Raw genomic sequence first — 25,324 nt, 5'->3', positions numbered from 1 at the left:
GTGTATATCAGTATAACTATCAAGTCAATTGGTCGTATTCAATCTTTATAAGATACATGTATATTATAATTGTTATCAGTCTATTAAATCTTTCATAAGATGCGTGTATATATATACTTCAATTTTATTAGATATGATCATATAACATACCCTGGTTTAGAAACTTTAATTAGAAATAGAGAATGTTTTATGTTTTTTAGATTTTTTTTTTTAATTGCATAATTCTGTTGAATCTGTCAGGTTATGTTTCTCTTTGTTACCATTTTCTTTTTCCCTGTTTTGAAGCTGAGTTTTTGTGTGTCAAATGTGGTAGAGGTTATAGTATTTACCATTAGATGTCCTTCACTGTTTATGTAACTTGCTTGGGCTTTATAAGACATGGGTACATTATGTATGGTATGATATTGGGTAATGAATCTTAGATTGGTTCCCTATTGTTTTTAATATCTGTTTTCCTAATCGATTAATTGACAGATTTTTGGGTTTTTAACTACTGATTCAGGGTTTAACTTAATTGCCTATGTGGTGTTATTATTTTGGTTTTGACTTCGTTGGACGGTTATTGTATTTCTGGGTTTAGCTTCATTAGTGGATTTTTACCATGTTTAGTTATGGTTATGGGTTTGGCCTAATTTTGTATATTTTTTGGTTCGTTTAGTGGTATTCCTTCTAGATTTTTGGTGCTTGTTGCCAAGTAAAAGTCCTGCGATTTGAATTGCTACTACCATGTTGCAAGTCTCGATTTTTATTAACGATTTGGCAATACTAAGATATCTGAGACCTGGCTGAACTTTTGGAAGAAGAATTGATTAAATAGTGCGAACTAGAAGATGGGAAGCCTTAGTATCATGAGTTTATATAACCATGTGTTTATCCTATATATTATCGGTGACTATGACTTCTATGTTCTGTCATGACTTCATTTTTGTAGTAGAAATGTTTATATCAGTATAACTACTAAGTCAATTGGTCATATTCAATCTTTTATAAGATACGTATATATTCTAATAGTTACCAGTATATATTCTTTTACATTACTTTTATATATTTCATTCTTCAATTTTATCAAATGCGATCTAATATTGCATATTCTGGTTTAGAATCATTTTGATGTATATGTATATATTTGATCATATTGCATGTTCTGTTTTAGTATCTTTAATTAGAGATGGAGAATGTTTTATGATGTTTAGATTTATTTTTTTATTTTTGTTATAATTGCATATATTCTATTGAATATGTCATGTGCTGGGTATGATGTCAAAATCTGGGGTTACGGAGTGGATTATGAAGTTGGAAAAAGGTCTAAATACACACTAAAGGGCATTGGAATTCCATAACCATGGATCATTAGTGCCAGTTCAGATAAAACAGTTCACATTTTGGGACTGAAGGAAAGAGATTATCTTTTTGTTTTAGAAGGTCACTCTATTACAGTTAAATAAAATTCTGTAGGACAGATGGAAGGAGTGAAGTAATTAGCAGCATAAATGCTCCTGTGTATATTGCGAAGGCTTGTGGAAGCTCAATTTTTGTCTTGGATTGAGATGGGAAAAGAGCTGTACAGAATAAAGAGTAAACTTGTACGTTTTCATTACTGACTCAGAATGAGCATAGTGTCACGGGCCTATCTCTGTACACAATAAAGAGTAAACTTGTAGGTTTTCATTATTAACTCAAAATGAGCATAGTGTCACAGGCCTATCTTTCTCAATGTTTCTGTATGGCATTTAGCATCTCTCTTACTAAGTAAGCCTTGTCCATAAGCTAGCACAATGTGGAAGCTTAAAAGTAGAAAAGTAGGAAGTAGGAGAGCTTTAGAAAGTTTGAGAGAATGTGAAGAATGCTTGTATTGCTAGAATATTTGGTTACATGGGTTGATGTTTACAAATGAGGGTTCATCCTTTTTATATAGAGGGATTGACACGTAGTACGAGAATACAAGCTTCTAGATAACGTACACATGTCATAATTCTAGAATATTCTATTAGATATTTATAAAGACTATTCTAAATAGCTTACTAACTACATTAGTCGAGAATATTCTTGGACCTTCTAGAACTTTCCAGACTTTTTTTGAATTATCTAGAACCTTTTAGACTTCTCTTGAATCATATAAAACTTTCTAGACTTCTCTAACCTAGAAGCTTCTAGAATTTTCCAGACCCCTCTGGACTTCTTTTGAATTCTCATGGGAAGTGTAGAATCTTTCAACTAAGCCTAGAGAATTCCACTCCTTTTGCGCGGAACGTGAGAATAGGGTGTTGGAAATAGGTGGGGAAGCTGCATAGGAAGTGAAGATGCTACCAGCACTTGTAATCAAATTTTTAGTTATAAAACAAAGGTTGGAAGACGGTATTAGAGCTATGGATGTTGGAAATATTGTTAAAGCGCTAGGTCTTTTTTTGAGCATTTTACATACATTATGGGCTGCTGTTGAGTGTAATAAGGAATTTGATGTTGTCAAGGATTTGGCAAAAGAGTATGTGCTTAATGTGCGCATTGAGCTGAAAAGGAGGGACGATCCAGCAGGCCAGATGGAGCTTGCAATTTATTGTACCCATTGTAGTTTTTGACCGGTATACATGGCCATTGCATTAGAAAATGTAATGACCATTTCTTTTAATAATAAAAACTTTATCTTCTCGATTAACTTTGCCAATCGACTATTGGAGATTGAGACATCCAAAGAGCACAAAAAAGGGCCATCCAAGTGCTGTAGGCTGGTGAGAGCAACATGACATATGCTTTTGAACTGAAACATGATTCTAAGAAGTCCTGTGTTATTTGTGCAGCAATATATTATCCTATTTACAGTGGACAGAGTCTATTTATGCGCATACTGTGGATCAAAGTTTATGTTAAGCTAGAAAATGAAGCTTTGCACTGTGTGTAATTTTGCAGGTATTGAAGAGGTTGTCACTCAGCCAAAAACAACCTCTCCAATACCTGCAAAATTACACAGTGTGTAAAACTTCCTTTCTGACTTGACATAAACTATGATTCGCAATATGCACATGAAATAGACTCATGTCTACTGTAAATAGGCTAATATGTTGCTGCACTAATAACAAAGGGCTTCAATCATATTTCAGTTCAAAAGCATCTGTCATGTTGCTGTCACTAGCCTGCGGCACTTGGTTGGCCCTGTCTTTGTTCTCTTTGGATGTCTCAATGTCTAATAGCTGATTGACAAAGTTACTCGAGGTGAAAAAAAATTTATTATTAAAAGAAATGGTTATTGCATTTTCTAATGTAATGGCAAGTATACCAATCAAAAACTGCAGTGAATATAGTAAGTTGCAAGCTCCATCTGGCATACTAGATCGTCTTTCAATTCCCTCCTTTTCAACTCGATGTGCACACTAAGCAAGTACTCTTTTGCCAAATTCTTGACAACATCAAATTCCTTATTGGACCCAATAACAATACACAATGTATGTAAAATGCGCAAAAAAAGATCTAGTGCTTTAACAATATTTCCAACATCCATAGCTCTAGTCCCATCTACCAACCTTTTTTATGACAAAAAAATTTTGATTACAAGTGCGGGTGGCCTCTTCACATCACATTCAGCTTCCCTATCTATTTCCAGCATACTCATTCTAAGACGGTAATGAAAACCTAAAAGTATACTCTTTATTCTATATAGCATTTTCCTCATCTCGATCCAAAAAGAAAATTGAGCTTCTACAAGCCTTCGCAATATACATAGGAGCATTTATGCTGCTAATTACTCCATTTTTTTCGTCTGTCCAACAAGTCTTCCTGAAAATGGATGAAACATCAAGCCCAATATCTTTCCAGGGGAGTAAATTCTGAGCACCTTGTGGGGTCCTTATTAGTTTCTATTGGCCACCCCAAAATCTTAGAACGAGCAGAACACGAAGTCTGATGGTGTAATCCCCTCATTGGTCTGTGACTTAACTGAGGTCACCAATGTGTTCATAAGGTCCAGCAATGCCTCTGCATCCGTAATCTATTTCCTTGGTTTCTACATTGAAATCACTAACTGCTACAAGGTAAAAACCAAAGAAGACGGAAACAAACACAACCAGAACACGGGGAAAATGAATACATCACATAAAAATTAAAATAAAATAAAATAAAACAACCATTTACCATGGCTGTGTAATTTTTCCACTTCAACCATAATTATATTGAACTTCTTCGAAACTGCTCTAAAAGCATCCTCAAAGGATTTTTTAAAATAAAAAGCATCTTTATGTTTAAAGAGTTGAACTTTAAAATCTCATCCAACAATACTTTTTATACCAACTTATTACCCAGAAACCAATAACCACTATTGTTATCCTTTATAATAATTTTGAAAAGAAATACTAGGATTTTGTTTTTCTGCTAATTTGAAACTTTTAAGAAAGAAATGGTCAGATTTTCTACCAAAATTGAAGAAGTAATTTATTATCATTATCATTTTTTTATTTTAATTTTTTATTTATTCGGTCCGTAAAAGTGGTGGAAGTTTGTTTCAACTTTGAAGCCATACTGCGTTGGAACCACACAAAACGTTCAACTAATAATAATAGGTGAGATAAAAACAATATACATGAATAAATAGGGTTTATTGTTGGTTAGAGGTTTGGAAAATATCAAAATCAACAATATTTGTATATTATAAATAAGAGAGAGTTGTGCCTTAGAAAAATTAAAACAAAAAAAACAAAAAAATTAAATATATGTTTTATGTTATAGAAAAAAAGGCCATGAAACAACCTTTTTTTTTGCTTCTTTATGTTTTTCAAAGAAAATCTTAAAACTGTTGACTTTTTTTGCAACTGCTTAGTATTTGTATTGGATGAAAAATTTACGGTGCAGATCTTTGTCAATACTGCATGTTCATATATGAACGATCCGTATCATAAACCAATTTTATATTGGATTGACTATTTATATTATTAATATATTAAAAGGATGAAAAATTAAAATGATTTTAGTTTAAGAGTAATTAGTGAGCGAGTTTCATTTGCTGTTAGTTATTAGGTGGCGAGCAATATCGAAAGCATTTTTCCAAAGTTTGGTTGGGTTAATTAATCCATGGAGGATTTAATTAACATTGAGAAAATCCTCAAGACATCCAACGGCTGGCATTTGTCATGGACTTGTTTGTGGTGTTTGATGAAATGTTTCAACCGTGACACATTGAACTTCTACGTTGACACATCTACATCTTATATTGCAACCCTCCATCGTTTGTGAATAAGAATCTCTAAAAGCCTTTTTTCATTTCAAAAAAGTGAGTATAAGGAAGGAAGCGATACACGGGCTGTGAAAGTCCTTGCCTTGCAGTGGGAAGTGGCCATTATCAAACTTTCTCGCGACTCGCATAGTGATTGCCACATAATTTCTTCCTAAATACGGACCGTGAATGCCGGGGCACAACAATTTAAGATATGGTTAATTTGGTAATTTCACTGTAACAAAAATGAAAAAAGAAAAAAGAAAAAAGAAAAAAAGAAAAAAAGAAAAGGCAGTTTTCGGCACACAAAGGCCCAGCAATGAACTGCTGGGGGATCAACTGATATCGAACAGGCCCCCAACCCCATGCCCCCAATATATCTGGCCAAAAGCAATCGAAGCAACCAAGAAAGAGAGGGACTTGGATAGAGAGAGAAAAAAATCTTACGAGGTTTTTTTCTAGTATAAAAGGGAAACAAATGTAGGGGTACTTAAACAGGAAAAATGAATTAAGTAGATAAAAAAAAAAAAAAAAATTTATTTTACAAACCGCAACGAGAAAACATTATAATCTCTTTTTATGACAAACATCCATCATCACCAAGATATATGAAAATAATATGATAGATAGGATAGATACATAATATACAACTTAAAAACATAGAAATATAAAAACGAAAAACCCTAATTTTGAAATTCTAATGATGACATGAGAGGAGCATGGCTAAGGAACACGAAACGAGCGCGCAACCATGGGGCACGTTAGAGGAGCTATTGCTAGCGTGCGCCGTAAGCCGGCACGGCACCAGGTGCTGGGACTCCATCGCCATGGAACTGCAGAATCGAAGCTCAAGCGTGGCCCCGTCTTTGCTTACTCCACAGACCTGCAGGGACAAGTTCCACGACCTCAAGCGACGCTTCACGTCTAAGAATGATGATCGGCCCACCAGCTTGGTTGATGAGCTCAGAAGGATTCGAGTCGAGGAGCTCCGCCGGGAGGTCCGACGTCGTGACGTTTCGATCCTGTAAATCCCCGTGTTTATTGTCAGAGATCTGACCCTGAGGTGTCAGGGCTTTCAAGGTTTGAGATCTCAGCGTCTGTCTCTGTGTATGGTTTTACAGGTCTTTGGAATTGAAGGTCAAGAGGATGGAGGAGGAGAGGGACCGGAGCTTGAAGGAGGCGGAGTTGCAGGTGGATCTGAAGAAGATTCCTGATGGTGCTGATGGAGGAGTCAGAGAGCTTGCTCCTCGTCCGGAGAATCACGCCGAGAAATCAAACTCCGGCAACGACTCCGATACCGACGACCGTGAGAACCGATCCTTCAACGAGTCCAATTCCACGAGTCAAAAAGTCGAGGAGGCCAAACAAAATGGAAATGGCGTCGTGATTGAAAAAGCGGAGTGCGAACCGGAGCAAAACGAATCGGATCCGGTTCGTATCCGATGCAAACCGGAGCGCGATTGGTCAGCTAACGGTAAGGTAATAGACGACGAGAATGGCAATGAGACGGAGACGGTGGGGCGGGGGCCCGAGGCGGGTGAGTCGAACGAGGCGTGGGAATCGGTTGGCGAGTCGAAGCGGGAGGGGAAGGAATTAGTGGGGGTGGCATCAAAGCAAAGCAGTGACGTTCAGAGCTCGGCGAGCCTGTCGAGGAAGAAACGGCGTCGTAAGGGTCAGGGTGACGGAGTCGCTGCCGGAGGGGCTAGCAGCGGCGAGGAGCCCGAGGGTGACGAGGTTTCTCCCGCCACCAAACGAGTCTCCACCGTCAAATCTGAGCCATTGGTCAAGTTCCTTGGGATCATCCGTTCGCATCGGCTCGGCTCTGTATTTGAGCGACGGCTTCGGAGCCAGGTATTATTATTCGCTTTGACGAAAATTCTTTATTCTAATTTCTAAACAGAAAATCGGAGTAACGCATTCATTTTTTTTTTTTCTTTTTTCTTTTGTTTGTTTTAACTAAGTTAAAACTCAAAAAGATGAATTATCTTCTTGTTGGAGAAAAAGAAAAAGAAATAAATAAATAAATAAAAATTTTAAAAAAAATTGAAAAAAAGGGAAAAGAAGGAGATCAGACGTGCCAACGGACGTGATTTATTCTCGGCTGCCTATATATTCCACGATGATCATGGTTATGGTGATGCTGATCTGTTCTGGAGAGGAAACGGTGCGTTTTGATGGCTATGATTAATAGCGCCATGTGATTAGTAGCAGCGCAAGAGCATCGCGCTACGCTAAATGTTGATGAAGGCTGCAGGTTGCAGCCATAAGAGTTAAAAATAAAAGGAAGGACAATAAAAATAAATAAATAAATAAATAAATAAATAAAAACACCTTATACATTAGGTGAGTGGGACCCGTAAAAGGTTTGATAAAAAGGAAATGAAGAAGACTCGTTGGTCCTGGCTTGTTGGGCAAACCTGGGTCTCAAACCTGGCTCTGGCTCCTGGCATGCCCCAGAATGTTTATGTGTCATTTTGTTGTGGCGGTGCCAGAGTTTCCTTTATTTTCTTTCTTTAAAAAAATATTCCTTTTTTTAATCAAAATAATAAATAAGTAGAATACAGAATAAAATAACAGCCCAAGGAAGAGCGAAATGGGCAGTTGATAGGATGTTGGACTCTGTCTGTGACAACGTGTGGGCTTATTAATTAATTATATATATATATATATATTATTGTTATTTCCAAACCGATCCCAACATAAAAAACCAAAAGTTAACGGTGAGATTGCATGTTCGGGTTGCACGGTCGAAAATCCCATCACGTTTTGATTTGGTTGCAATTCATAATACGACAAGGTCTAGCTTAGTATTTTGTTACCACCTTTTTTTTTAATTTCTTTTTTAATTTTTATTATATTCTGCTAAGGTTTTAGTTCTTTCGGCTGGTTACGACTTTGGCATAGAGCTACATATATATACATGGAATTTAGGCATCTATTTTTTTTTTTTTTTAATTTTTTATTGTTTCTTCTTTTATCTTTAACATCTAAATGCAATATTTATCCATTTATTTATTTTGGCTAATGTTGTGACATGGCATACGGGGAATCTTAAATTGGTTTGCCACTATTTTATTTTTGCTCTTTTTTTTTTATTATCATAAAAATTTGGCTGTCGATATATAATTATAAGAAGAGTAATTGATTGATCATTAAGCGTGTTATATTGATTGCATAAGAGGTGCATAATTTTTCAGGAATCCGGGAGATACAAAAACTTGATCCGGCGGCACATGGACCTCCAAACTGTTCAAGCCAGACTCGACAAAGGCGTCTACTCCGATTGCATTCACAAGTTCTTTCGAGACCTCCTCCTTCTGTTCAATAATGCCATCGTTTTCTTCCGTAAAACTTCTCCGGAGCACATCGCAGCACGAGAGCTACGGGCCCTAGTGTTGAAGGAAATGAACCATAATAAGCTTGGGAAGAAACCTCAACCCACCACCTTAAAAATGGAACCCAAACGAGAAGTAGATTCCTCTGCCAAATCCAACAAGTCTTCTTCTATCATTGTAGAGTGCCGTAAGCGCAGTTCTAACAAGGCACTTTCCGAAGGTACCAACAAAAGGAGAGACGTCAAGAAAGAAAGAAAGGTTGATGAAAAACCAAAGGCGAACGAGAAGAAGATTGATGCTTCATCGGCTAAAATGAAGGACAGGGGCGTTAGGAAGAAGAGGACCCACGAAACGGTCGGCCGGAGAGGCAGTTCGAGAAGTACTAGCACCAAGGGCGGAGAAACGAAACATGAATATGGTGGAAATGAGCTGAGCTCTCATGATGCATTAGAGGCAAAGGTGGAGAAGAAAGAAAACGCGAAGAAGAAGCAAGGCGTTGAAAGCTTCTTGAAGAGAATGAAGCAGAACTCACCAAAGGATCAAGTGGAGGAAGAAAATGATGATGATGAGGATGATGATGATGATATTGTTTCAGAAGAAGAAAGTAAGGATAGTAAAATGGAGAAGGAGAAGAAGGGAAGGGGTAGGAAGAAGTCAGAAGGGAGGAGAGAAGAAAGGGTGACAAGAAGTAGTTCTTCAGGGGGAAGAGGGTCAGGGGTGAGAGACGAAATTGGAAGGGCCAAAAGAGGGGTAGGGAGGCCGCCAAAGAGACAGGATTCTATGGCGGCTGCGAGTGGTAGAAGGGGGAGAGAAAATAATGGTGACTCTGAGGTTGGCAACGGAGGTAGATCGAGGAAGCGCTTGAGGAGATGATGATGATGGCTTGGCTGTTGTATTAGTATAATGTAAATTAATTAGTGCGCTTTTACTTCTTTTTTTTTTGGGGTCTGCTAATAGTGTTTAGTTTGTCCACAGAAAGATAACGAGAGGTGTTTTGAAACTTTGTATTTTGCATGTATACATCAAGTGCCAGGGGTAGAAAATCAGTGGTTGAGCCTTTTGGTTTTTATCTTTTTTTTTTTTTTTTTTAATTTTTGTTTTTATTTTTATTATTACTCTCTAAAATTGGTAAAAATTCTTATTCCCTCAGTCAGGACTCAGGACTGCCTGAGGGAACTCAACTTCGGGTTTAAGCCTAAAAGGAAATTAAAAAAGGTAAAATTCCAGTAATATTTTGATATGGAAGGTTATAAGGGATAATAGCTTTGAGATTTGCTACAATGTCTTCAGATGCATAGTTCTTTCCACCTACAGAAGACTAGGTACAACGCCTCATATATACAAAACCCAAAAAAAACAAAAAAGTAGTGAAAAACCATGTTAACCTAAGTACTTAATTAGGATAGAATACCAGTCTTTACGAATTATGGAACGTACAATAATGGCTTTCTGCTATATATTCAATTCCCATTTAAAAAATAAAAGTAGACCTACAAATATAATCTTTACATGCATTTAGAAACTGTAGTGTATGAGCTTCAATAGATAATAAATAAATCACAGGTTTCTGATAAAGAAAATTAGGACTGAGTATTTATTTGTTATTTGTATCCTTGCATATTATATATAGAAAATATAATATTTTTTGGTGGTCGGTGGGCCAATGCATCTCCTACATTTTGATCTCATAAGCTCCTCGTATTGGACCTGAGTTGAAGACCAAAAAACTTCTGGTTGGCCCAAAACCAATGGAAGACCAAACTCAACAACAACTTACTTTCTGTCCAAAATCCCATTACTATATAATCAAGCCCAGAGCCCTCCGATTCTAGTTCAGCCAGGAGAAATCTGGAGTAATCACAGAGAAAAAAGGTCATTTAACTTATAATTGTTATTTTCTAAAGACAACGCCAATGATGCAATGACCGTTTAGGCTTAAGAGCATGCTGGATATCGGATGCTATATAAACAAAACAAGAGGGTACCAGTACTTCCATGGGAAATGGTAGAAAGTTTGTGAAGCTTTATTATTTGTCTCTGGTGGATAGTGAACACTTATTAACTAAGTACTTTTTACAAATAATTAATTTGACCACCAATTTGGTTTACTGTTAAGAACAGGATAATAGTACAAATGTATAGAAGGAGACTTGTGATAGAATGATAGAATCTGTCCATGTGTGTGTGTGTGTGTGTGTGTGTGTGTCTCCAAATATAAAGTGATCAATATGAATACGACCCGTACGTTATTCTATTTTCTTCTTTATTAGTTGGGAGGTTCATTAGATCATCTCCACATTAATTCGTCCAACTACCTATTCTCAACTGTGCCTGTCTTCAGGTGTAAAAGTGTTGTAATGAATTCAGTTTCAGGATTAGCAAAGCAAACTAACAAATTAATAAGATAGTCAAAATCTCAATCTTGAAATGTGATTTGACTGACATTAAGACTTTATAATAGATTCCAAGAATCCAAACTTATATGCATACACATATATCAGAACTAAAAAATAAAAAACTTAATATGCATACACATATATCAGAACTAAAAAACAAATAAATAAATAAAAAAGAAGAAGAAGAAGGGTGCAAAGTTCTATAATATATATATATATATAAGCTTAATGAGATGCGAGAGTCGGAATTCTTCTTGGATATGTTTGAATTGGTCGAATATATATGTCATGAAAACAGGGAAAAACTTTTACCCATTTTTTCATTATATTCTGCTTCAAGGAGATTTTAAGCATCATGTACTGTAACGGCTTCCTCATCTCCAGAGTTTATTAATAAATATAATGAACATTCGTACAATAAATAAATGAATAAAGATAATAAAAAACCAAGTCAGCTCTAATAGTTGACTGAAATATGAATCTAAAGCCTTAAAAATGTCTACTTTTGGTTGGATAGAATTGGGACTCTACAGATAAACATTGGATAATTGAATAATGTTTTTTGTATTTTGTTTTTTTGGTACATAGATAATTGAATAATGTTGGATGTACACTTTTTGGTAATAGAATAATGCTGGATATTGGTATTGGAGAAACCCTCCATCTCATTATTCATCATAGAAGTTTAAAATAAAATCATAACATATATTCTTCAAAATCTCTTGCCACAAAAAGAACACGTATTGTCTTCCATGGCCAAAAACCATTTCTTTTTTCCTAAATCATGTTTACATTGGACAAAGATGTGCATAGAGAAAAAATTAAAATAAAAGTATATCATACAAGTGGTCTACAAATTATACTGTTATTTAGAAAATATTTCGTTTTGGCATTTAGTCTTGAACTCATTAAAATGTTCAGTGCTGGTTCCTCGACATTGTCCCATTCAAAATCTACCGATTGATACATATACAAATCTTGTATTAGAGATTAAATTGTAACATAAAATATAATTTGGAGATCAATAGTAACAACTTGATATAATTTGATGATTAAGCATATAGTTAATCTGTTATCACATTTAATTTTTTAATTATATTAAACATTACAAATGGATCATAAACTATATTTTATGTTATAAATTTATCCATTAAAAAAATATGATTTTGAGCCAAATAATATCTAAAGATTAACGATGCAATATTTTAGTAGACTCAAAATTAAAATGTCAAAAAAATATTCTTTAAAAACCAATTTATAAATGGCCGAATAGCTTGGAAACTATACCTAAAATAAAAGACTAAAACACAAGCAATGTTAAAATATGTGGGATTTACCCCCCCCCCCCCCCCCCCCAAAAAAAAAAAAAAATGATGAAAAAGAAAAGGAAAAAAGTACGGGAAAAAAAATGCAGTAACAGCAGTTTGTCCACCCTCATTCATTCACAAATCACAAAAACTAGCCCAACAAAGCAACAACTTTCACGACCTAAGTCTTTCTCACTTCTTTTGGTGTTGTCCAACCAACAGTGAGAACCCCTCTCTCTCTTTTTCTCTCAGTCTCTCCGAATTACCCATATTCTGATTCGGTTTTTACTCTCTTTCTCTCTCACGCTCTCTTTGATGTCAAACTGTACTGTTGAATCCTCCCAAGTTGAAACCAGTGATGGAGTTAAGCTCCACACAAGGTTGTTCAAACCAAGAGAAGAGATCAAGGACAACAATCTTGTGATCGTCCTGGTCCATCCATTCTCAATCTTGGGTGGTTGTCAGGGCCTTTTGAGAGGAATAGCCGGTGGGTTGGCTGACAAAGGTTATAAAGCTGTTACCTTTGACATGAGAGGCGCTGGGAGATCAACAGGAAGGCCTTCTCTTACTGGATTTGCTGAAATCAAGGATGTGATTGCTGTTTGCAAATGGGTCTCTCAGAATCTCTCTGCCGACAGAATTTTGTTAGTGGGATCTTCTGCAGGTATAATTTTTTATTGATTTTTTTTGCGCCAAATTTTATTTCTTTTAATGGACTAAGCACATTTAAAGCGTGTCGATTCCTGTGTTATAACGATTGGATTACTTTTGTGAATGTATTGGGTTGATGATTTTGTGGATCTTCGAAGTTGGTAGTAATTTGTGGATATGATCAGACTCCTCTTTAAATTTAAAAGTACTATTCCTTCTCATTTGACGGAAAATTCAATATTTTGCTCGTTAAAACATAAACACCATGCTTTGAATCAGGTATCACTCTTTCTCTTTCTGGTGACTATGGTGTCATACCCTGATTTGGGATCAGGTTAATGTAAATTTCTGATGGTTGCTGATCTAGGTATCCTTAGTTCATCCAGAAGTTTTTATTTTTATTAGTGTTTGTAAATGTTATTCTAAGGAAAAATAATGATCCAGAGATTTTCAGGCACTATGGCAATTCTTTTCCTAAGTTCATATGGCAATTCCATGAGTTGTTCGATAGAAATTTTTAGGCCAAAGTTCATTTTTGATTTAGCTTTCTTCGTTGATATCCTTTACTAATTTCAGCCATGCCATTTTATGTTTATCTCTATCCTTTTTCTGGTTCAATTAATTGAATAAAGAGAAATTTGAAGGACTTTAACAAAAAGTTATTTATCTAACCGATATGTCTATTGTTTCCGGAATTGCACGGAGAGTTTAAAAATGTGAAGTTCAACCCCTGATATTAAATCAGCCTTTCTAACTGTCACTTTAATTGTAAGGAGGTTTTTTTGGTTGATTAATTCTAACTTGTTTTGGAACTAAAATGGTTAAAGACAAGGATCTAGAAGGCTTCGCTTCTCTCTTATACTCTAGTGTGGTCTTTACAATACTTGTTTTCTACTCATTCAAAAAATTGGTAGACATGTAAAGATATTTATATGTTATGTATTCCTGAGTCCTGACGTATGGTATTGGGAATTTGTAGAGGTTGACATATCAAATTTTACTTGCATCATTTTATCCATATTAGCCCTTCCTAGCTGATCATTGGTGTAAGACAAGCATGTTCTAGAGAAATTATAACTAATTATTTTAGTAGGAACCACTAAGTAAATTGGAAAATGGGATAACCAATGATGAGAAACCTGAAAAATCCTGTTGATGCTGAAGCGGAGGTTAGCTCCAAGAATTGCAATCTCTATGTTATCAGTATTGTTTGGATTTGGAAATACAGACGCAATCTGTAAAATATGAAGAGATATTGGTACCTAAACAATTATCATTTTGTTATTCTTTGCTCTATTCTGCACTTCACAAGTATTGCTAATTAGCTTCTTGTCTATTTCCCATAAGTTGCAAATATGAAATGCTCATTCATAGGAGATGAGTCTCTAATTGTCTGCGGAATGTGCAGTTGAACATCTAATGCAAAAACATAGTATTTTACTTTTATTCCTGGGTTGTTCCAAAGGTAGCTGTGCTTGATGTACAGTCTAACTAGTATCCATTTGTTGAAGAGTTTTCTTAGACGTGGCATGTCATGTTGCTATTGTAGGGCAGTCTGCTGGATTATGTAGATGATAATCTGATAATTGTTTTACTTGTGATTTTGTGAATAGTGTGGACTGAAACAATCTTTTGTGGGCTTTCTCTATGTTTAATATCCTTTTATAAATGCATCGCATACCATACATTAAACTACGTTAGAGTTTGTTTTTCTTTTTTTGGCAAAGTCGTATTCTTTTGAAAGTAAAGCAATAGTAGAACAGTGTGATACCCCTTTTCCGCCCCTTGCTTGTGGACAGGTGCTCCAATTGCTGGCTCCGCATCTGATCAAATTGAACAGGTTGTAGGCTATGTAAGCCTGGGTTACCCTTTTGGTATGATTGCCTCGATCCTTTTTGGTAGACACCACAAAGCCATTCTAGAATCCCCAAAACCAAAACTTTTTGTAATGGGAACTCGAGATGGGTTCACCAGTGTGAAGCAGTTGAAGAATAAGTTGAGTTCTGCAGCAGGACGTGTTGAAACACACCTTATTGAAGGAGTTGGCCATTTCCAAATGGAAGGCCCTGCTTATGACGCTCAGATGGTGAATCTCATCCTCCAATTTATTGCATCATTGTAGGATAATCTCAGACCATTTCGCGTTGTTTGTGTTTGGGTAGAGTAGAATACCTTCGAAATTGTATGTTAACCTTGTGCTTTGCTTGTAAATGCTTGCTTATTATTGTGTAATCTGCAGGAAGTTACAGTTTGCATTGCTTGCTCTTTGCCATCAAGGTCATAGAACGAGAGGGATAGAGGGCCATAGTTAACCATGGTTAAAACAATCTTTACACGGTCAAAGTATCATTCATTACAAAATTTTTTTTACAAAAAGCATTCTATGTTAAACTTACAATGAAACAGCGATTAATCCTCCACTAACCAATCAAAGATAAGGCCAAAGGGTCATTGACACAGCTGGATTGTCATTAAATTAGAATATTCCACACTACAAACACGGATCAATATAACTGGGAGGTATGCTACGAACAGCCTAGTATTGTTACATGTCATCAGTCATCACCATCATAATGCTGATGATCCTCAGATGCAAGCCTCCCCTCCCTTGCCATTTTATCACCATTTGAACCTTCAACGGCTCGACCACCTTCGCTCAATTCATCAAATTGACGTTTTCTCCATCCTCGTCCTTGGTCCATCGATTGTCCTTGTGAGAATGGATGATCCCCATCATCTGCTTTAAAGCAACCAGAAAAAAAAAGAAAAAAAAAAAAAAAAGAAAGGCATTTTGTTTATGGTCAACAAAACTTACAAGACCTTGATCTGCTTCCTAGACACACACCATGGCAGGAAGATGGCATGCTTTATGTAATTTCATATCTCACTAACGATTATCATTAAAATAAATGAAAAAGGTTAAACTGGTTCACATTCAACAGCTTGATGTGCACAACGAAAGACGTTGGCCAGTAATTGGCAACCCAAGCACAAACTTTTAGGCAACTATTCTGGTGCCTTTGATTAGAATTGAGGAAAAATTAACTACAGAAATTCATTGAGAATTTGTACACAATCAGTAATAAGTCAAATTCACTATACAAGCCTAAAATATAAAAATACAACAAAGGGTATAATAGCTTTATTGACTTAATGTAACATGGTTATACGTAATTAGTTTTTTATTTTTTATTTTTTTGCTTGAAAGTTATACGTAATTAGTTATTACCACTTTCACCATCAGATGCATCTTCAAGCTTTGCAATTGCATCAACCAGTGCTTGTTCATGCTCCTGCAGTTTAAAATACCCATCACAATCATTGCAATGAAAGAGAAAATATAAGGCAAGGCAAAGTGCAAAAGATGCTTTGTTCTTACTTTCAACACTCTCTTAGCTTTCTCAATTTCCGCAGGGTCGGGATGGCTAGCCCCAAAAACTTTCTCAACCTGTTTAAATTTCATGAAAAGCAAAATACAAACCATCAGATCAAAGCAGATTGTCTAATAAAAAAATATAATATTGATATAATTTTTTTCTTTTGCTTCTGTCCTTGTACCTCCTTAATCAAAGTGTCTGTGTGAAGTATTTCTATGTCACCTACAGCCTTCTTTCCAATGCCATTGTGTTGTAAAGGGAAATCTTTCTTTGATTGGCCCTTTGTGTTTCCTCTACCCCTTCCTGTGGCAGAAACTGCACCACCACGCGTCATGGACTTCTTAATTCCTCGACCAGGTCCAGGGCGGCCACTTCTACGGGAAATCCCTGGATCCTCACCTTCCCACTTAATATCTTCAGGAGATATCTACCATTGGAAGACACAGAGTTATTGGCAAGGGCACTTGCAATTTGAAAAGGTATATAGCATCGCATTATCTCAGGTAAACTGTTCAAACTGCAAGCCATAAACAGAAACTTATACTGCCCCTATGTGGCAACTTAATTAGGTGATGGGTTCCCCAAGAATATAGCACAATCTAAAATGACGCTTGAAGTATAACCTAAGATCCAATTCCTGCATTTTAGGGTTTCATTTTGATAATGAGATGGTTTGAAACAAAAATGCAAAATGATTTTTACATCTTCAACTTTATCTACAACTTTCTTAACATATGGAATTAATATGCAAATATATGCTAAAACATTAACCAGCTAGGTTGACAGGGGGATCGAAATGCATCAAGTAAAGGAGGGTGGTGTACAATAGTCTATTTAAGATGCCAAATTAAAAGACAGTTTTACCTCCTTGAGATTAACCCATTCCCATGTCTCATCTGCTGTATTCATATCATAAACTAGAGCATGCCGGCCCTGCGAATATCCGGAAAAGAGTGAGATCAAATATAAGTCCCATTAATTACAGTATACAGCGTAAACAACCCACATATAGAACTGAGGCAAACTGAGCCCAAAAAACCACAGAACTGACCTCAACTGGGTTGTAGTCAGTTATAACAGCCTCATAAAAATGGTTGTCTTCAGGCCACCTTGTCCAAACCTTTCTCCCTATTAATGGATCATAAGTTGTGGCCTCAGCAGCTTCAGTTGTCGCAAAAGCACCTGAGGAACCTCGATTACCCGCTTGAGTCCTTCCAGCAAGACCTGCAGAAGGATACTGCATAGACTTCACAGTGAAGGTAGCAGGCAACAACAAGCTCCATTAACAAAAAGAGAAATAGAATACAAAAAACAATTTGCATTTCACCATTTTCTTAATGATCCAAACCAATTTAACTTACTGATTTGGGTTTCTTGCTCCGATTTCCTGGTGGAGGACCTCGCCTCATGGCTGATGAAGACGGTTGCATTGCCGGAGGCAGTCCAGGTGATGGAGCGCCAATGGATAAGGAAGCTACAGATTGTGACGTTTTCTGTTTTTTCCGAGATGCTGAAACTGTAGGGCTAGGTGCAGGGTCATGAGCGGGCTGTGCAGAACTAAGCATGCCAGGTTGAAGTCCGCTAGCCTTTCTCCATTCCCTAACAGTATAGTTGATACACTTCCCGTAAAAATGTGGAACTGAGCGAAAGTAATTACATATGTGATGAAATCTGCTCAGCACAAGATGTCACAATATAATCAGACCTTATCCTCCGGATGATGTCATCAGCATTAACCCTGGACAGAAGTTCTCTGTGTTCCTCATCGGATACTCGCAGCTCTTTTCTTAGTTCTGTAATTAAACTTTCCTTATCCTGAATGAAGATTAAGGGACAGATAATTAATCACTAGTTCATATGAAAAAGGAAAATGAAAAAGGAAAAACAAACAGCTACCCAAGTGATGGCATCTGATTGAGCTTTAAAGGCACGAAGTACAGAACAATAAGCTTCTTGCTCAATGTGGTGGATCTGGGTTTCCATGTCACCATGCATCCTAGGTAAGGGAGCAGAACCAACTGGTGCAGTTCGCCCATTCCCAGAGGCATGGCCTGCTCTTTGAAATCTATTTTGATGAGAAGGGGGAAGGTCGTCATCCGTGCCTGCAATCGGTTCAAACTAAAAGTAACCAAATATGCAAAATGGGATGTGCAATTGTATATTATAGGAATTTCTACTAGGCAGAAAGAAAATCCTTTTTCCGTTGTCATAGGCGTACTGAAATAGCAACTATGTCTCATTTAACTAGCACAGGATTTGTTCTCCGCATTTGCTGATAGATTTGATACTCAAATAGCAGCGTCACCCCATTCATACATAATCATGCCAACCAATCCATGCTGGTAAAAATGGCAAGCTACTCAAGTCCATATCAAACCAACACAGATCATAGCTATTGACCAACTCAGAGCGGTAGAGTAATTTGTGGACAAACTCTTCTTTTTTATTTATTTTTGGAAAAAAAAAAAAGTATTTTGTCATTCTAAGGAATTGAACGAGACTAACAATATTGAGTTGATGGAAATCGCTAGGGTATGGTACAAGAGAACCCATAGAATTCATCCACACTGAACCTAATTCTTGACATAGAGTTCCAACAACGCAAGACGAGGCCCAACCTCTGTCAAATACACGATCTTTAACTTGCACAAATCCTCATCTATCAAAGTGTTTCCAGTAAACGACCTTTACGCTCAATCATGTGGCGAAAGAGAAGAAAAACAAAAAAGATATATATATATATATATATATATATAAATATAAACTCACTTTATATGAACTGGGAACAACAAAACAATCAACAATACATTCATTAAAATTTCCTAATTCGAACCGTGATGAAGCGGAAGAAACTTAATAATTGGAGCAAACCCGTCAAAATCAGTAATTTCAAAGCAAATAAGGCACAAATTAAAGCCAGGAATTAATCCCAAACTAATTCACAGCTTATGGACTTCATTGTAATGAGCTCAGAAACCTAGTAAACCACGTTAAAACACATAAAAAAAAAAAAAAGCAAAAAAATCTATTTTGGCTTACCGCTGCTATCAGATAGCTCGTAGTCCATCGCAGCCACTCAAAGCAAATACCTTTACTAAAAACCTAGCAACCACACGTCGATTTAACTCCCAAAATTTCGAGAACTGGCTCAATTTCTTCAAGAACTGAAACTGGTACCAGCTGGTACGGGTACAAATTAGGGAAATCTCCACAACTGGGTCCAATTTCAAGCATGCATCGATCCCTCAAACGCCGAAGAAGTTGAATTTGAGGCGCCGGAGAGTGACAGATAACGCGATCGAGGGCCTACGCCAGACAGCAACTAGGGATTCGAGTATTTCTGTGAATTTTGAGCCAAAATTAAAATTAAGAATAGTTCCGGGGCACGAATTTTGGTAGTGCGGTGATTAGGGTTTCCAAAAAAGTGGGTAATGGGCCGTGAATTTGAACAATATTTGATTGATCATCAAGAGAGTTGGGAGAGTGCTGGGGAGGGTCGCGGACTTGAAATAGGTTTTTGTGGTGCCCTAATTATTTCAGTTAGTAATCGAGTTGAGTTCCGCCGCGGTCATTGGTTGTTCAATTTTTGAACGTGTTTTTCCTTACAATCAGTTTTTTATTTTTTATTTTTTTCTTTAGGTTTATTTACATATTTTACTCTGATCAAAACAATTTATTCCTTAAACTTCGTATTTATCACCCATACCTCAGAATTTTGTAGAAATTTGCATCTATACTATTAAATTTTTCAAAAATTTGCACTTATGCCCCGGATCTAGAATTGGAGTTGCAACATTTTTAATAATGTAGAAGGAACAAATGACAAATACAAAATTTAAAAGTCAAATTAAAAAATCAAAGAGCATATGTGCAAAAAACCCATTTCTTATATTTCAGAGTAATTTTAAAATATTTGGTTAATTTTTAATTGAAAGAAGATGATACATGTGATGTGATCAAATACATAATCAGCAAAAATAACGCTATATAGTCTATTGAGACCGCCCTGGTAATTATAAATAATCAATGAGAATTTGATGAGAACCTTTAAATTTTGTATTTAAAATCTGATAAGGGAATTCCTTATTAATTAACAATAAACAAAAGTACTATTATAGATTAATATTCAAAATTTGTTAAATAAATTTAGTGTAATTTTTATTTATTTATAATAATTTCTTATACTATCCAAAACCCCAAAACACAAACTACTTTTAGAATATAATCGATAAATAAAATCCCTTTTTATAATTGCAAAGGACTAAAAGAAAGAAAATTATGACACGTCTATATGGGTATGAATAGAAGTGTATGGCAGGCAATTTGGTCACGTATATCCATGGAAATAGGAGGACAAGTGACACAGCCAAACGCAGTTTAAGCAAAGCGGCTGTTATTTTTCCACACGCGCAGATAGAGAGAGAGAGAGAGAGAGAGTCAAAAAAAAAAAAAAAAAAAAAAAGGGGAAAAAATTAAATGCAAATGCAAATGCAAATGCTTTCCCATTTCTCATCCAAAGCCCCTTGGCTCTCACTCACTCTTCCTCGCCTCTCTTTCGCCGCCTTGTCTCTCCGCCGTCCAAGCTCCGCTTCCAAATTCCGTTTTCGCCCCTCCCTTCCTCTAAAATTCTCCGGACTCTCCCTCGCATGCCACCTCAGCTCCCGCAGAGGCGTCTCCATGGACTCGCCCTCACCGGACGTTGCCGTGTCCGTCGACTCCGTGGCGCGCGATTTGCAGAATCAGAGCTTGTGCAACGATGATAATCACGAAGGTGATGATCCTAGCAACGGTTCCAACAGAGCGAGATTGAAGCTCGAGGATCTAACTTGGGACCACTCCTTTGTCAGAGAACTGCCTGGTGATCCGAGGTCGGACATTATTCCACGCGAGGTTAGCTTTCTTCGTTTTCATTCATTTCTCTCTCTCTCTTTTTTTTTTTTTTGGTCCCCTAGTTTTTACTTTTTATTTTTTATGTTTTGATGCTGAGAAACTAGTGTTTAATGGGGGACGAAACTACAGAATTCAATGAGTATTTATACTTTTGGGGGTTGCTGGTAGTTAAATAGTAGTAAGTAAAGGGATATACTTTACTAGCGGGATGTTGAAAGATTACACTTTTTTATTCCGAAATGCTTTAATAATTTGCAGGTTATGATTTTCAATCCTAAAATTTTAGTTACATATATGTTTTAATCATTTAGGTGTTGCATTCGTGTTACACAAGAGTATCACCGTCGGCTGAAGTTGAGAAGCCTCAGCTTGTTGCGTGGTCAGAATCAGTGGCTGAGTTGCTCGATTTGGATCCGAAAGAGTGAGTTTTCCTTTTGCTGTAATCTCGTGCTCCCTAGCAAACCAATCTGTTTAGGATGTTTCCAAAGCATTGACTAAGGAACAAGCTTTGGCTAAAAACTTTTTGTAATGAAAACTGCTTTTAGGAAGAAAAACGGTTATTGATGGTCATTTGAAGGAAGAGTTTATTCTTTGAATTTATCGAATAGATATTTGAAGGGAAAGCTCCTAATTCTCAAGTTTTGTGCGTCACTAATTATTGGAGCAATAGGTATTAGCCTATTGTAGTGCCTTTTCCGTCATGCTGGCTCATTGTGTGGAGTTAGTGGTTGTATTTTAGGTTTCTTTTGGGTATGCTTTAAAGTTTTCTCTCATATAACATGTTCGGTTGTTTATTTACATGGATGATTTGCATTTATATATTTCTTTTTCAGTTTCTGGTGTATCTTTCTTCGTGGAACTAATAATGGCATATTGTTTGGAGTTTCAGATTTGAAAGACCAGATTTCCCTCTTTTATTTACCGGTGCATCTCCTTTGGTGGGAGCGTAAGTTTTTTCACATGAAATTGTGTCAGGAGACCTTATTTAGGGCCTTAGTAATTTTTCCATAAGGCCCTAATTGTTCCTTTATTTTCAGGTTGCCCTACGCGCAATGCTATGGGGGACATCAATTTGGCATGTGGGCTGGACAGTTGGGAGATGGTCGGGCAATAACACTCGGAGAAGTAATTAATTCCAAGTCTGAAAGGTGGGAACTACAGCTTAAAGGTGCTGGAAAGACTGCATACAGCCGATTTGCAGATGGCCTTGCAGTGCTTCGTAGTAGCATTCGGGAGTTCCTTTGCAGTGAAGCAATGCATAGTCTCGGCATTCCCACAACACGTGCTCTTTGTCTTGCAACGACAGGAAAATATGTTACCCGAGATATGTTTTATGAGTATGTGTTCTAGAGTTTGGATTATATTTGTTTCTACTATTGGAAACTTTCTTCTATTTCACAACTTGCGATTGCATATGGTGTATAGTAAAGGGTATTAATATTAACCACGTTGAGATCATTTAGTTTGGACTTCTCAAAGTTTTGCACTTTTGGTTGATTACTAAAATGTCAACATTCCAGTTTCATCTGTATCAACAACTTTTATACATACAGAAAAACTGCTATCTAATCTATAAGTACTGAATCTACACATCTTCATCTGCAGTGGGAATCCAAAGGATGAGCCTGGTGCAATTGTCTGCAGAGTTGCCCAATCCTTTTTGCGGTTTGGTTCATACCAAATACACGCCTCTAGAGGGAAAGAGGACCTTGGGATTGTTCGTGCGCTTGCAGACTATGCCATTAGGCATCATTTCCCGCATATAGAGAATATGAGTAAAAGTGATAGTTTATCTTTCAGCACAGGTGATGAAGATCATTCAGTTGTTGATCTGACTTCTAATAAGTACGCAGGTAATTAATTGTTGTAGAGTTTGTGCTGTTAGCGCAACACATTTAATCAATCTGTTGTCTACAGTGAGTGCATGATAAATGTCAGTTTTATGAAGTAGAAATGAATTTGACTCAGATGTCTGCACCATGGTTCATGTTGTAATATAGATGAAATAGGATTTGAAACACTAGCAGTATCTGTCCATCATGGAATAAATTATTTGGCTTGCTTTATTTTATGTGAATGGTTTTGTCCAATTAATATCTTCTGTCCCACGAGCACATAAATACGACCCACTACAGTCTCTGACAATAAATGGGGAATTATTTCAGTGTGAAAATAATTTTGACTATTTAATTGTCTTGCTTTCATGATGGGTCTTTAACAGCTTGGGTGGTGGAGGTTGCTGAGCGTACTGCTTCATTGCTTGCCAGATGGCAGGGGGTTGGTTTTACTCATGGTGTTCTGAACACTGACAACATGAGTATTTTGGGACTTACCATCGATTATGGTCCGTTTGGATTTTTGGATGCATTTGATCCAAGTTACACGCCAAATACCACAGATCTTCCTGGACGAAGATACTGTTTTGCCAATCAGCCTGACATTGGCTTATGGAATATTGGACAGTTTACCTCTACTTTGTTAACTGCGGAGTTGATTAATGATAAAGAGGCAAACTATGCCATGGAAAGGTGATTGTGATTTCAAGATCTTTCTTTATGAGACGATAAGATTCTGTAGGTGCATGTTGTTGAAGATTTTTGTATTTTGACTTTTACAGATATGGAACCAAACTAATGGATGAGTATCAAGCTTTAATGACTAGAAAACTTGGTCTCCCTAAATACAATAAGCAGTTGATAAGTAAACTTCTTAACAATATGGCCGTTGACAAAGTTGATTATACAAATTTCTTCCGGTCACTGTCCAATGTCAAGGCTGATCTTAGCATTCCAGAAGAGGAGTTGTTGATCCCATTGAAGGCTGTACTACTTGACATGGGAAAGGAGCGCAAAGAGGCATGGATTGGCTGGGTAAAAGGCTACATAGAAGAGGTAAAGTGATATTATATTTTGGTTCGTGGCTATATACGTATACATACATAGATTTATATTTATATATTTTTTGTGGCACTTAAGTGTGTGCGTCCTGGTCATAATATGTATAACAGCTTGTGGACAAAGGTTTTTAGGAGGGCTAAAACCTTAATCTTTTGATTATGAGTATAATTAAAAGCAATTAGTAATAAGGAGATTGCAGTGTCTCTGAGTTAATGGAAGCCTGCACAAAGAACTTTGGTGTGTCTTACCCCAATGAAAATGTTAGCGGTATAAATGTTTACTCTCTTGAAAAATCCTTTGTTTGTTATGTTTGTGGTTTCTTAGTGGCCTTATAGTACTTCTATACAACTTACCTAATAGATGACCGCAATGAGGATGCTAAGCTTGAAGGAAAACTTGTATTGATAGTGCTGTGGGAACTGCTAATATCAGCATATTATATGTTTTCTAGCACTACCCCTAATTTGCCACATTTTCCTCTTATAACTTCTGGCTTTCATATAAGTGTATTACTTTTTATCAGCCTGATACTTATTATTGAGCTTGTAAATTTAGAAAATTGTTTGATGTCCTAACTGTATCTTTTTCTCCTCACAAAAGAGAAGTAATGCTTATTCTCTTATCAACTTCAAGTTGTCTCTCAATTTTTCTGTCTGCTTTTACAGTTAGCTGCTAGTGGCATCTCGGATGAGGAGAGGAAAGCCTCGATGGATGCAGTGAACCCTAAGTATATTCTTAGAAATTATCTCTGCCAGAGTGCCATTGATGCAGCGGAACAAGGTGATTTTGGAGAGGTTAGGAGGCTGCTTAAGTTAATGGAACGACCGTACGATGAGCAACCAGGAATGGAAAAATACGCTCGCTTGCCCCCAGCTTGGGCATATCGGCCAGGCGTTTGCATGCTTTCTTGTTCTTCGTGAGTTTGGGTGATCACTATATTTATACAGACACCTACCAGAAGAGTAGCTTTTATATTTGCTTTCTTTTACGTTTTCTGGATCAAGAGTTAACTTATTGTATATAATAGCGAAAATTCAGTTATTGTTTCCTATAATAATTAATGAGCATAGTTAATATCCCCTTGATGCTGGTTAGGAGACGTTATTCGTTAATTTATTTGGAGAATTGTTTTTGGGGAGTTTCTGCAACTATTAAGGATCTATTCTTCATTCTTCTGTACTTCCCCATAGACCCAAAGAAAAAAATAAATAAATAAATTAAAAAAAAAGGAAAAAAAAGAAAGAGTATAGTATAATAAATAAATATTTTTGGAA

The 25,324-nt window shown here is 36.5% G+C and overlaps 4 protein-coding genes across 5 annotated transcripts; 3 read left to right on the top strand and 1 right to left on the bottom strand.

Annotated features, from left to right (window-relative positions):
- Window positions 1-5,611: 5,611 nt before the first annotated feature.
- Window positions 5,612-9,578, top strand: LOC107412672 (uncharacterized). Its single transcript, XM_016020486.4, has 3 exons — window positions 5,612-6,221; window positions 6,319-7,048; window positions 8,395-9,578. The coding sequence occupies exons 1-3, from the start codon at window positions 5,917-5,919 to the stop codon at window positions 9,403-9,405; spliced, it is 2,046 nt and encodes a 681-aa protein (XP_015875972.3). The 5' UTR covers window positions 5,612-5,916; the 3' UTR covers window positions 9,406-9,578.
- A 2,752-nt stretch (window positions 9,579-12,330) lies between these two features.
- LOC107412664 (uncharacterized) lies at window positions 12,331-15,141 on the top strand. Its single transcript, XM_016020480.4, has 2 exons — window positions 12,331-12,899; window positions 14,686-15,141. The coding sequence occupies exons 1-2, from the start codon at window positions 12,551-12,553 to the stop codon at window positions 15,006-15,008; spliced, it is 672 nt and encodes a 223-aa protein (XP_015875966.2). The 5' UTR covers window positions 12,331-12,550; the 3' UTR covers window positions 15,009-15,141.
- A 74-nt stretch (window positions 15,142-15,215) lies between these two features.
- Window positions 15,216-19,846, bottom strand: LOC107412662 (protein EMSY-LIKE 3). Of its 2 annotated transcripts, none has more exons than XM_016020479.4 (10): window positions 19,303-19,846; window positions 18,160-18,365; window positions 17,969-18,078; window positions 17,625-17,862; window positions 17,315-17,500; window positions 17,128-17,196; window positions 16,445-16,690; window positions 16,266-16,334; window positions 16,116-16,179; window positions 15,216-15,623 (listed from the first exon to the last, which is right to left on the bottom strand). In XM_016020479.4, the coding sequence occupies exons 1-10, from the start codon at window positions 19,328-19,330 to the stop codon at window positions 15,442-15,444; spliced, it is 1,398 nt and encodes a 465-aa protein (XP_015875965.2). In that variant the 5' UTR covers window positions 19,331-19,846; the 3' UTR covers window positions 15,216-15,441. The 2 variants fall into 2 exon arrangements, with proteins under 2 accessions (XP_015875965.2, XP_015875964.2); XM_016020478.4 differs by having other exon boundaries at window positions 17,315-17,509; window positions 19,303-19,844.
- An 833-nt stretch (window positions 19,847-20,679) lies between these two features.
- On the top strand, window positions 20,680-25,144 carry LOC107412661 (uncharacterized). The gene is made up of 8 exons (XM_016020477.4): window positions 20,680-21,153; window positions 21,465-21,574; window positions 22,043-22,099; window positions 22,191-22,490; window positions 22,759-23,006; window positions 23,375-23,681; window positions 23,771-24,044; window positions 24,716-25,144. The coding sequence occupies exons 1-8, from the start codon at window positions 20,740-20,742 to the stop codon at window positions 24,968-24,970; spliced, it is 1,965 nt and encodes a 654-aa protein (XP_015875963.2). The 5' UTR covers window positions 20,680-20,739; the 3' UTR covers window positions 24,971-25,144.
- The last annotated feature ends 180 nt before the right edge of the window (window positions 25,145-25,324 follow it).

Source organism: Ziziphus jujuba, chromosome 10 (genome assembly GCF_031755915.1).
Source record: "Ziziphus jujuba cultivar Dongzao chromosome 10, ASM3175591v1".
Classification (NCBI taxonomy): Eukaryota; Viridiplantae; Streptophyta; class Magnoliopsida; order Rosales; family Rhamnaceae; genus Ziziphus; species Ziziphus jujuba.
This window is presented reverse-complemented; position numbering and strand designations above follow the sequence as displayed.

Bases quoted from the DNA above. Each gene is read 5' to 3' on its own strand.
- LOC107412661 (XM_016020477.4), top strand. From the start codon at position 20,740: ATGCAAATGCAAATGCAAATGCTTTCCCATTTCTCATCCAAAGCCCCT. The intron at 21,575-22,042 runs GTGAGTTTTCCT...TTGGAGTTTCAG, and splicing joins CTCGATTTGGATCCGAAAGA to ATTTGAAAGACCAGATTTCC. The intron at 23,682-23,770 runs GTGATTGTGATT...TGACTTTTACAG, and splicing joins GCAAACTATGCCATGGAAAG to ATATGGAACCAAACTAATGG.
- LOC107412672 (XM_016020486.4), top strand. From the start codon at position 5,917: ATGGCTAAGGAACACGAAACGAGCGCGCAACCATGGGGCACGTTAGAG. The intron at 6,222-6,318 runs GTAAATCCCCGT...ATGGTTTTACAG, and splicing joins CGTCGTGACGTTTCGATCCT to GTCTTTGGAATTGAAGGTCA. The intron at 7,049-8,394 runs GTATTATTATTC...ATAATTTTTCAG, and splicing joins AGCGACGGCTTCGGAGCCAG to GAATCCGGGAGATACAAAAA.
- LOC107412664 (XM_016020480.4), top strand. From the start codon at position 12,551: ATGTCAAACTGTACTGTTGAATCCTCCCAAGTTGAAACCAGTGATGGA. The intron at 12,900-14,685 runs GTATAATTTTTT...GCTTGTGGACAG, and splicing joins GTTAGTGGGATCTTCTGCAG to GTGCTCCAATTGCTGGCTCC.
- LOC107412662 (XM_016020478.4), bottom strand. From the start codon at position 19,330: ATGGACTACGAGCTATCTGATAGCAGCG. The intron at 18,366-19,302 runs GTAAGCCAAAAT...AACCGATTGCAG, and splicing joins CGAGCTATCTGATAGCAGCG to GCACGGATGACGACCTTCCC. The intron at 17,197-17,314 runs GTCAGTTCTGTG...GGATATTCGCAG, and splicing joins CTGACTACAACCCAGTTGAG to GGCCGGCATGCTCTAGTTTA.